We start from the raw sequence: 12057 nt of genomic DNA, 5'->3' as shown, positions 1-12057 counted from the left end.
TATCGACAAAAAATGGATAACGTGTAATTCCCACGGGAACATTGCAACAGTTAGTTTGTATATAAACGTGGAGCTTATTTTAAAGCACAAAATCTTATAAATCAAAAATTCTATACTATCACCACAGAAAATAAAAGGAGTAGTATATACATTATCGTCTCGTTCGTAACATGTTGCGGTTATTGCGGGCGATCATTCCGATCACAATCATTACCTGGTGCTCCGAGCCCACTCAACTGCTGAAGAAAATCATCTACATAACACTCAAGGAAACTTATTGGAATCGACGAGACATCAAGCGGCTAGATCAGGAAGGGTTTGTCACGACACATTATCCAAGGAATTGAATTGGAAGTGTGCCATTGGATGTAAATTTTCTGCGGTCAGACCAAGTGAAGCCATATTTATGAGAGCGGTACCACTCAGATTACAATACTATTAAATAAAGGAACAAGAATGACAATACACTTTGCCCCTAACGACAAAAAACAGACTAATATAATGGCCAATTCGAATCACATTTTCCCTAATAATCGTGCAATGAAATTTGGCATTATCAGTACGCATTCCCATCAGAGATAATGGTAATGTCCCTAAAAAGTCGGGGTCTACGAATTGTAGAAGCAATTTTGCATAATTATGTGACGTTGTGTTAGGAGTTGGACCGGGAGACAGGCGTCGCAATGGCGCTCAAATCCTAATAACATCGCGCAGACTCGATTGGAATCTCGTTACCTACGTCACTCATGTAATCTCCTGACGACAAATGACATGTTATTTTGAGATTATGCTAACTTCGTAGCATCAATACTATTATTGTATTATTAATGAGTTGTTTGTTTTATTAATTTAATATTAAAGATTTAAATTCAAATATAAGTGTTAACTGACTCGCTTTTAAGAATTCAATCTACCAGTCTCTTTTCCTTTGAAATCAGCAGAATAATTTACATCAATTCCTTTTATATTTTCCTAAAAGTAAATCATAATCTGTCTGCCCACTCAACAGCGTCCCTGCAAACCATCCATCGTCAAAGCTTTGCGGAAGACATCTGAAACCTTCTCACGTACTTGTAATATCATAATGAGCTCCAAAGCTCCAAAGACATATTTTATTTTCCTCCAAACACATTTTATATTTCATTTCACGTTTCATAAGCGAAATTTGCATGGCCCTCCTTGCATTGGCAAGCGTAATGCCCCAGTCGCTTAGTGCACTTTTATTACGGTATTAAGTGATGTAATTTTTTTCATATTATATTATTCAAATTTAAATAACTGTCTCCGGTTTCCCCAGTAGAGGTCCCACTGTCTAGCCATTTCTTTTTGTCGCTCTCAAATTTGGTTATTTTGGTTAGACATTTCCGCCTTAGAACACAAAAACCATGGAGGAATATTTCTACTTTTATAAGCTGCTATTAAAATCCTTATTTAACTAAGATTCAAATACCAAATATTCTAACTCGTGCCGTGTGATTTCTGGCACTTTAGAATATAAACATACCACCACTTTCCTAAAGATGACATAAAGTTGTTTAAGGGAATAGCACACTCATCTTGTGCAGCTTTTACCGTGATTCAATGTTGGTTGGGTTACCTCGAAAAAGGTTGCGGAGGTCAGACGAGAGTTGGTTATTTTTTCATCCTGACCTTCCAAATCCTGGATAAAAGCGCACCCCGGGCTCCTCTTCAGAGTGACTCTGACTTAATTAGAAAATAACTTGTAACACTAATGAAATGTTTATTATATAATGATATTAGTGAAATATATATTTGTATTCGTATATCTTTCAAATTCAAATACATTAATTCTGAAAAAATAAACAAATCGTCTCCATCCCATCTTGTGCCAAAATTGGAGAAGTTAGGAGGCCGCAATTTTTACAAATGACATCGTGACGTTTATTCGAAGGGTGCCGTGCCGCGCCTCATCATGTTTCTTTCCTATTATTGTTCATAGACTATCCTTTTACCGCCCTAAGTGCTCATTCTTTGTTTTACAAGCTGATTATTTTATTTTATCTCTGATTTCAGTTGTTTTTTTTTATGAACGTGCAGTTTTTTTTACCTAAAAAGGATTCATTTATATCAAACATTTATTATCAAGAAAAAAGTATGATGATTTTGCAAAATTTCTCCAAGTTAATAGTTTAGGTACTATCTGATTGTAGTTTACAAAATCTTGATCATAAAAGATCTGTTAAGTATATTTTTGGAGTATCGTTGATTTTAATCAAAACAAACATCAACTTTAAATATTGCTCCAGAGAAGAATATGGAAGTTTAGGGACGCATCGCGTTATTACATGGCAATATTGCCAGATCATTTCAAAGGCAATGGATTCCTTTATCTGCATATGTTTGGAACTTTTTACTCATAACAACGGCCCCTCCGCTACTTGTATTTTCTTTATAATTTATTCCATTCCTCCCCTACGCATTGGCATCGGTCGCTGATATTTTTTATTCGATTAGTAAACCCCTAAGGTGTTTTTAGCCTTTTTCGCTCGATTTTCTTCCAAGCTTTGTTGACTGTTTGGGGGGTCACAATGCTCATTTCTTTTGGATGAGCAAGCCTGTTTATTTTTTTAGGATTATATTTACGTGTATTCAATCTGTGTAAGCGATTTATCTTAAACGCTAACTGTAAATTAGATTGTTTTCTGGTTTAAAATGTCTCACAGGTATGAGGAGGCATGCGCCTTAAGTAATTGTTGGTATGTTTATGATTTATCATAATTCGAGTTCTTTCAAGTTACTCAACAGATTTATCATATCATAAATAAGATCTTTATCTCTCCCTATTTCCAGTACCGGATCACGACCATCTTGTACTATCAAAACCATATAAATCAGAATAAATTTAAGTTCTTGAGCATAAAATTCTAAGTGGATTTGGTAAAATCAATATAAATGAAAAACACAATAAATATACTTAGTAAAGATAATCACAGATCCACACAGAAGCGCGAAATGATCAAATTTGGATATATCACTGACTCCGAAGCACTGGTGCCCCCACTTCCTGAAACCGCGATACTTACACAGTCGATTTGTGTTACTGAGGGAGGGGGCGGGGAAACTTTTTGATGGATCGGACCGAGTTTGTTTTGCATGTGAGTGATATGTCTGAAATAATAAATGTTGAGGCGTCGACGCTTCCCTAGCACCCTCTTCGAGGGAGAGCTAAAACGATTTTTGATTTGGGTGTCAAGCAAATGTTTTACGCAGTGACGCTCCGGCAGGATTTGATTTTCTTAATCGATTCACAAATGCAAATTCCGAGAATTACTTTTGTGTACTTTATTCTGATTTGGGTATTACGATGATGCAGTTAACCGAGTCGGTGATGGCCACTATAAGCGAAGCTTTGTTTAATACTTACGTTAATCAGATTATGCATACAAGAACGGTTCGGAACGATCCTGCTGGTAGGTTATGTGAGCGTTCAGTATTAACTAATCAGCGTACATTGGCTTTGGTGGTAGATTGCAACGCATTGTCCGAGCTCGCGGCCCCGGAATATCTGTTTAGGCCACTAGCCATTCATATAATGGCAATAGTTAGCGGTAACTACCTACTATATCCTTCATTATAGAATAATTTTCTCATTCAACATACATTTTCTGCATTTATTAGGAATATTCTTTATATTTCTTTTAAAACGAACTTAGCTTGTGAATCTAAGTAAAAACTCAGAAAAAAAATTAAACACAATGAAAATGTCGTGTCATCTTCCGAAAATTTGTTTTATTTTTCACTCTCCTCCGCAGTGATTCGATGCCAATTTTCTTCTTGACAACCGAATGAATAATAATATTTTGCTGTTAGAATGTTGATGGCTGCTGTTGGCAGTTTGTTAGGGTGATTCATAATTAATTTTTTTTATTATTTATTCTCATCATCAGGAAAGTTGTATTTACAAATACTACTAGTATCTTTCTGTATATTCGATCTTTGCAACTGATTACGATTTTTTTTATTTTCTAAATGCTCTCTCTCCCTTGCCTTAAAATTCTACCAATTTTACTCTAAAGGGTAAAAATATTAAATAAAAAAAATATACGTGGCAATCCAAGATGTTTTGCTTACATATTATATTTTTGCTGATATAGCAATAAGCAGCGTTTCCTCATTAAAAAATTTATCATTCACCTCAACTCAGATTTAAGGAAAAAATATTTTAATAAGATATTTCGCTTTTACCTGTAAAATCAATAAAATCATAGGTTGAGCAGATATTTTAACTGACGGGCAAAGAATTTAAATGTGCTTTACATTCTTTTAATTAAACCGGATACAAAGTGATACCTTAACTATACTTTTTGTTAATCTAATACGAGAATCAGGATAATGGACCCCTTTTCGTGTTTAAATTTTGAAGACTATGCCAACATCATCAATCACACCAACACCTTTGAAAAGATAAAACGAATTGGAGGAAGTATACACAATTTATTATTTTATTGATTTGTCCGTTATCTTTTGTCCGATCAAGCTGTTTCCATCATTTCTTTTTGGTTCGTTCAGGATTGTATGAACTATGTTAGTGACAAAAAATAATATAAATATTCTTGATGAATGTAATTGCCCACCGATTGTTTTATATAATACGTTATACGATTTTTTTTTAAAGTAAATTACATAAATATTTCTAGTCAAAGTAAAAGTTGTTAAGTTTCTCGTATTGATCGCCTATAGTTAAAAAATAAACAAAAACATATAAAAATGTACCTATGCAACCACCTAATACAGTATCAAGATTTAACTCACTCATCGTGGCGTATTCCCACTTGCATTCCCATTTTAACACAGAAGATCTTTGCCTTTTTGCAAACTCTTTCAATCCGCATCATCAAAAGTATAAAGGTATGAAGAATTTCAAAGGTATAAAGAATAATTTACATATTAATGGTGGCGGAAATGAAAAATATATTAAATTCAAACAGAGCGCCGTGACTCGTCAGTAAAGACCAAACGACTCCATTTGGGGGGTTACAACACAGAGCACTGCTGCGTACAGAGCCGCCGTTTGATTGCAACACGACAGCTCTGAAATAATAATTTATATAAATAGTTATTTTGGTTCAATATATTATTTTCCTATTTTTTTAAAGTTAAATAAATAATTGATAGCGCTTTTGAATATAATCAATTGTATATTGGCTAAAAAGTAATAAATTTAAACCATTTATCAATAATATCACTATTAAAATACATTACATGTCAAATTTGAAAAAGAAGTATTTTTTTAGTAATATTTTATCGACTACAGATTTTTAAGGTTTCGTTGCCTCTATACATATCTTTTACTCTGTAATCCACAAAAGGGTTCCGCGAAGGTTTAAAACAGCCACTTATTATGTATGTTACATTTCACTTTCAGACGTCATTTATATTCAAATGCTCAGGAGGCATTACTGTGCAAAAATCAACAGCCCTTTGAAAAGAGGAAGATTGGCTCACAAACGTATTTAAGGAACATAATTTCATTTATTTTTTATAATATAAAATAGAACTAATGGGAACATTGTAACAATAGATTTTGTAAATAAAATTTCTACTAGAATAAAATCGATCCTTTTTAATAATTTTAAACCACAATCAAAGACTATTGACTCCAACCGTTGAGAATCACTTCGTAATAGATGTAAAAAGTTAATAAGTAAATATTAATAAAAAGAGATTTCAAACGGAAGCATCAAAAGTAATAATTCAAAAATCAAAAAGGACCATTGGAATTAGGGTAGCGGAAAAAGAGATCGGCATACAAAACGATATCACGTCGTCTTCGGACGAACACAAAGAAACACAGCGGGGTTCTACAATATTATAACTCCCGCCTTTGTAGTAGCTGCAACTCAGTGGGAAGCTACTTTATGGTTTCAAATGATAGAACTGTTTGTCAGGGGCTTTGTTCACATTCGGATTCGTTTGAGGTGCGTAACCGAAGATTTTGACGCCGCTAACTAGCTACCTACTGTGTGGAAATTATTATCAATTCCATTTCTGTAACTACATCCTTTTACTTACGTTTGACTTCAAAATAGTGTAACAGTATTTTTTTCCCCTTTTAATATTAACCAGAATCTATTAAATTTTACTTCATATGACCTGGATTCTTTTAAATTTTAACTGTTTCTATCTATTTTAGTACATACATACATACATTCTAAAGACATCACGTCCATATCCCTTGCGGGGTACACAAAACCAACAGTCTTGTAAAGACTGATACGTTCAGTTGTTTGGTTTAATGATAGAATAGAGATTCAAATAGTGAACTGAATAAAGTAGGTTGCTAGCCCATCACCTAAAACAAGAATCGCAAGTTTAAAAGCCCATCCTTTAGTCGCCTTTTACGACATCCATAGGAAAGAGATGGAGTGGTCCTATTCTTTTTTGTATTGGTGCCGGGAACCACACGGCACAATTTCTATTTTAGAAGAATACTATTTCGATAAACTAATTAATATCAAATAACACAGTCACAGTTAAAAAAATTAATTTGTGATTTGTTTTAGATTGCGCGATGAACGAGGGGACATGGAAAGAGTAATGGCTATGGACAAGGCTCGTGAGGGATCACATAATGGTAATTTACTTTAATTATTTATTACTATTACTCTTGTACACTATGTATATTATAATAACAGTAAGTCTGTAAATAAGAGTTCAGATTATCAACGTTATTTGTGTCTGCATAGAGGATTTACAAACTTTTTAATTTATTTTATTTCTTGATGATCCATTTTACAAATGAACTATCTTCTTTTTATGGATGTTTATTACTATTTTCTAACTTGTTTCGTTATCGTTATTTTCTGTCCATTTTTAATAATACTTTATCTATCTTTAATTGAAATTATTTTATATAGGTTCATCCCCCGGCCACAGTCCAGTGTTAAACCTTTCAAAGTCGGGGTCTGGAGACCGTGACAGACCAGATAGAGGAGACCGAGAGCGTGGGGACAGGGGGGAAGGGTCAGCCAGTGGTCGCAGCTCAGCCGCCTCCCGCCGCACCCCTCAGCCCCCGCGGATGCCCTCCGGAGCCACCGCAGCAGCGTCGCCGAGGTCACACACGGACGAAAGCGATGCAGCCATGTCTGACCAAGAAGACCATGTTAAGGAAGAAGATGATGGTAAGTCATTTAGTGATTTGGTTGAAGCGTCCTGAAGAATTCACTAACTTATAATAACCAAAGTATAGGTAGTGATAGTGACTATAATGAAAATAGTATTGATAAAATGGAATAATGAAAGGTTCTCCTTGCTTCATAGTAAATTCATCATAGGGAGAAGCGCACGGCCTTCGTTTACCGAAACCAATTATTAATGGCTTACACCGAGAAGTTAAATTCAGTTTCGCATAAATGTCGACCCGCTGTTAATAAGTTATTCCCTCTCTTTCCAATGTAATCTCGGCATGACAGCAAAGTGTCCGTGTAACATTAACACAGGCAGTGGTATCACCCGTTCAACATACCGGCGTGTAATGCACCTCGAAATTACCCAGTAATAGCTCTCGAACCTTCAGCATTCATAGTTCGGAAATTATCAGCCATAAAACCTCGTTCCTTTTATTCTAGAAACTTGAAACACTTATTATAATAAGTGTAAAATGGCTACCCCTCCATACATTGTACCGACATCCGACTTCAATTATTTTACGACGGATTATTAAAATTTTGATTATAAACAAATACATTTCATTCATTAATGCAACATAGATAATATTAATATAGAATCAATGGTTGTGCATTCTGGCAGACGATCAGCAAATGATCCTGCGCTCGCGTTCCCATGCGTACTCATCTTGATCCCTAGACACCGCACGTTTACTTGTAATGATCCCATATAATAAAATCTTATTACGTGTATCGCCGCAATTGCCTCCAATGATGTATGAATAGCTCTTAAAAGGACCCAATTCAATGTAACTTGAACTGAGTTTGTTGCGTTTTTTTTTTCGAACCTGTTTCTTATAAACACAGTATACTATAGTACTCTTCAACTTTAAAGATTTTGGATTGAGAGAGTTAGTACATACTACTAAGTTTCTACTTTGTTTAGAAATCACACATGATAGAGGTTCTATGTTTTATTGGCTTGATCAACGACTATTAAAACTATTAAGGCCGGTGATGGATAGTACGACAATTTCTCCACCCGAGAGAGATTCGTTCGATCCACAGCTTTTTGTTCATTGATTTCATTGCCTCACTTAAATGTTTTAATCAATTTAGTGCTATCTCTGTCTGCACCATCAATCAAGCGAAGACTCGTTATTAAGCCGACGTCACTATCTTATAAACGCAATTACAGCTATTTGAAAATAGAGTGAGAAAATCATAAAACGGTTGTTGTTGAACTATGAATGAACATAACGGTTGAAATATTCCGATGATCGTAATTGAGATAGAAAAAGATAACAAATTTCTAGAATTCATTCTACTGTAGTATGAAAATACAATTAACTATGGGAACAGAATTTAATGACATGATATATTATATATATTAAATTGTTTACGAGCTTATAGGAAATGGTTACTAAGCTATGAGAATGACAGCCAACGCTGTGACGACGCAAATCACAACAGTGGCCCAGAAAATGTAAATAGTGGTGTCATACAATAGCTAAATTAAGTGAAACAATATGGATTGTGTATTGTAGTTATTGCAGGTTACACACAAAATGCTCACAGAGCGTGAGAACGGATAACTGCCAATGATTATAGAAAATGTTCACTTAGCCACGATTTTACGGGATGAGCCCCGGGAAAATGATGTACACAATGGATTTGATAACGAAACGGAACAACAAAACAAACAAAATCCATCAGCTGTTTATAAGAAGTAATATTAAGTATAAAATAGTGCAGTAATAGTGTTATTTTCTGACCCTTCAAATCTCACCGCATATGCTAATATTCGTTTTATTTGTTGTATCATAACGAAAAATCCTTGGAATCAAATTCAATCAAATGCATTAATAAAACAACGTCTTGATAATTTAATATGAGTACAATTAATTCTGTCGATACGTGGCTCATATTCATCACGATTGGCCTAGTCAGTTTTTTTCAGAGAACTCATGTCATTCAACTTTGATCTTTGTTCGTTTGATCTTACCTTTTTCTTTGGTTATAATTTTTTTATAAATAATTTAGTTTCATATTCATAGAGTCTTTGTGACCATTTATTTTACAAGGAAATATAAGTCATTACTGACCGTAAAAAGGTTGAGGTTTGTTTGTGTATCTGAGATAGGATCCTGTTAATTGGCCTTATTAGGGAGATGGTGTTGTGACAACCCAAGTGTGCTATCGTGCGCATCGACAATGACGAAACGATGGTGTCTTCATTATTTGATGAGCGTTCACTATCTTGTCAGTTAAATTAAATGTATCGATAGATTATTTTGGACCGTGAGAGACGCCAATCGAAACACTTTCTTTTTTTATGTGTGAGGTCCGTTATTGACATATCGCGTACAGTATTGTAATTATCTCGTCATTTTGTGAATATCGAAATGCGTTTTTGGCTTTCATCAGTCATCGAAGTGACCGTAAACATTTAGTGGCTATTATTTTTGAAGATAAGTGCCTTCGTCGAGTCCATTGAGATTTCATCCCATTAAATGCTTTTGTATAATGACAACAGCATAATTAATAAAATAATCAAGGTAGAATGTATTGAGTGTACTAGACCTTTGTACAAAAGGAATTACTCGTCGAATATGCAACGGAGCATATAAATCGGTTAGAGACAGCCCATTCGGTGTCGAATGGCTGAATGTTGTCCTTATTCTGTGCAGTGAAAATGAAATTACAGAAAACAGCTACAGATATCCTATTACGTTGTTCTCGCGGTAATTTATATTATATATACTCAGCTTTACCCACGGTTTCGGAGGCGTATAATAATTTTATCGAATTAAGATATTCGGGTCACCACGTTTTGCGTAATGAAGGGAATTTATGACCAGTCCACAAAGAAATACTTTTACGTTAAGATGCGTTCACCATATCTTACAACCAACTTGAATATCTATGAAAATGAAATTATAATGCATTTTAAAGTAAAAGTATTTATAATAATAAATGACTTGTTATTAATGAATTAGGAGCGGAAAATGCTTAGCAGCTTAGTAGATTTCTTCTTATATTTCATTTCTAGTGGGATATAAATGGTATATTTTCAAACATGGTGAATAGCCAGCCCGACTCGGCGGCCCCATCATGTGTTATGGCGGCGATCACCACGCAATATCGATGTTCATCGCTACAATAATTCCGATCCGAATGATACATGCACGCGATTCTCGAATATCGATGTTTGCCTGTATCGATTGTTTTTTATTTTATTTTATTCGAATGCCTTTTAGGGCTTCTTAAGATGTTACTGACGCTAATGATTTATAACTAATGAACGAGTATTTATTTAAATATTCATTACTTGCTTCTCTTTTCATCATATGACATTTCTGTTTGCATTCTCAGCGTCTACTAGATTTTGCACATACATGGCCGAAATTACATATAACATATACCTACCCACTGAAAGTACCTTTCGCTGAAGTTGTCGCTGTCAAGCAGAGTCAATTTTTTTTTTAGTTCAAACTTTTATTTTTGAAAACCTAAACCCTATCGATCAAACGTATGAATGCATTGATTATTAGTAGGTAGGTATGAGAAAATTTTAAGATCACGTCAATTTCAGGTGGTGATTTAAGTGACGGTGATCGCGAGCCTGCATCATCATCACCGGCTCCTGTCAGCTACGCGGCGCCCACCGGGACGCCCCCTTCCGTCCCTGTGGACCCCACGGCAGACACCCTGGTGTCGTCTACAGAGACGCTGCTCAGAAATATCCAGGGCTTGCTGAAGGTGGCAGCCGATAACGCAAGGCAGCAGGAGAGACAAATCAGTTACGAGAAAGGTAAGCGATAAGAATTGTTGGCCTTCCAGCATTTACGGGACAGTAGGCTCTGTCTGCCCCCACCGGGACGCCCCTCCGTCCCTGTGAACCCCACGGCGGATACCCTCGTGTCGCCCACAGACGTGGCATCGACTGAAATATAGTTCTTTTGCTACATGCCACACACACATTATATCACGGTGTTTATAAATACGAGCACTACAGCTAGTGATATTACCCTGGACATTGAAATTGCATCACATTCAAAGACAAATCCGTTACAAGAAGGGAGCGTATTTTAATTTACATATTCATTACCTTGATCGTGATGTTAGTTTAATAGTATCGCTTTCACAACATATCACGCAGTCTACGTCTAGGTCGCTGTAGGCGTTTGGAATACAACTTTTAATTTTATTATTACTATTTAATAATTATTTTCAGTCGTATTCATTTATAACTAATCTTTTTTTATATAATTAATCTATGAAAGTTCAAACTTGTAAGTGATCCTTCAGTATTTCAAAACAGTTTTGTTTATTTTACCGTTACATAAATAGAGATCAGGTAATCGGAAGTGTTTACTATCGCAGAGAAACTAGCTTTTACTAGCTAAGTAGATATACAACTTGTTTCGTTTATGAGACAGATTATAGCGAAAATCATGCAGACTCAATCTATTCCTACAACTGCTGTTAAGTATGGTTATTGGTCAATTGCAAGTAAATTAGCATAATGTCTGGAAAATCAGCAATTAGCGTTTCAGAAAAATTACAAAACGGTCTTATATTTCCCAGAAACACGCTCAATGTTCGTGAATTTACATATGAAATTATCATAGATTATGATGCAGGGACACTGCAGGAAGCGCACTCGATGTAAATCGTAAATGTTATAATCGATATTAGTCAGCCTGAGCGAATCGATTCTGCGTAATCGGACGTATGGGCAACACTGATTACCTCGGGATGTTAGGAGCAGCGCAGCTAGAAGCAGTTTGTGCCTGATTCCAGTATTTTATAACGACACACGTTCCATTTGCATCCTATTATAGGACCTTATATTGAGTTATTATGTGAAATTATTGAAATAATAGGCAAATATGGCAATTTTGCTCTTAATTCAGCATGTAAACTG

At 35.2% G+C, this 12057-nt stretch overlaps 1 protein-coding gene across 4 annotated transcripts in view; it reads left to right on the top strand.

Moving 5' to 3' along the window:
- The window catches only part of LOC106132440 (dachshund homolog 2), a 144998-nt gene that overhangs the window by 84150 nt on the left and 48791 nt on the right, over positions 1–12057 (top strand). For all 4 annotated transcript variants that reach the window (XM_060947907.1, XM_060947906.1, XM_060947905.1 and 1 more), the window contains 3 exons: positions 6525–6595; positions 6879–7142; positions 10723–10941. In XM_060947907.1, coding sequence (XP_060803890.1) covers positions 6525–6595; positions 6879–7142; positions 10723–10941 — 554 coding nt within the window. The remainder of the gene's footprint in view (positions 1–6524; positions 6596–6878; positions 7143–10722; positions 10942–12057) is intronic.

The sequence above is a fragment of the Amyelois transitella genome, chromosome 14 (genome assembly GCF_032362555.1).
Source record: "Amyelois transitella isolate CPQ chromosome 14, ilAmyTran1.1, whole genome shotgun sequence".
Classification (NCBI taxonomy): domain Eukaryota; kingdom Metazoa; phylum Arthropoda; class Insecta; order Lepidoptera; family Pyralidae; genus Amyelois; species Amyelois transitella.
This window is presented reverse-complemented; position numbering and strand designations above follow the sequence as displayed.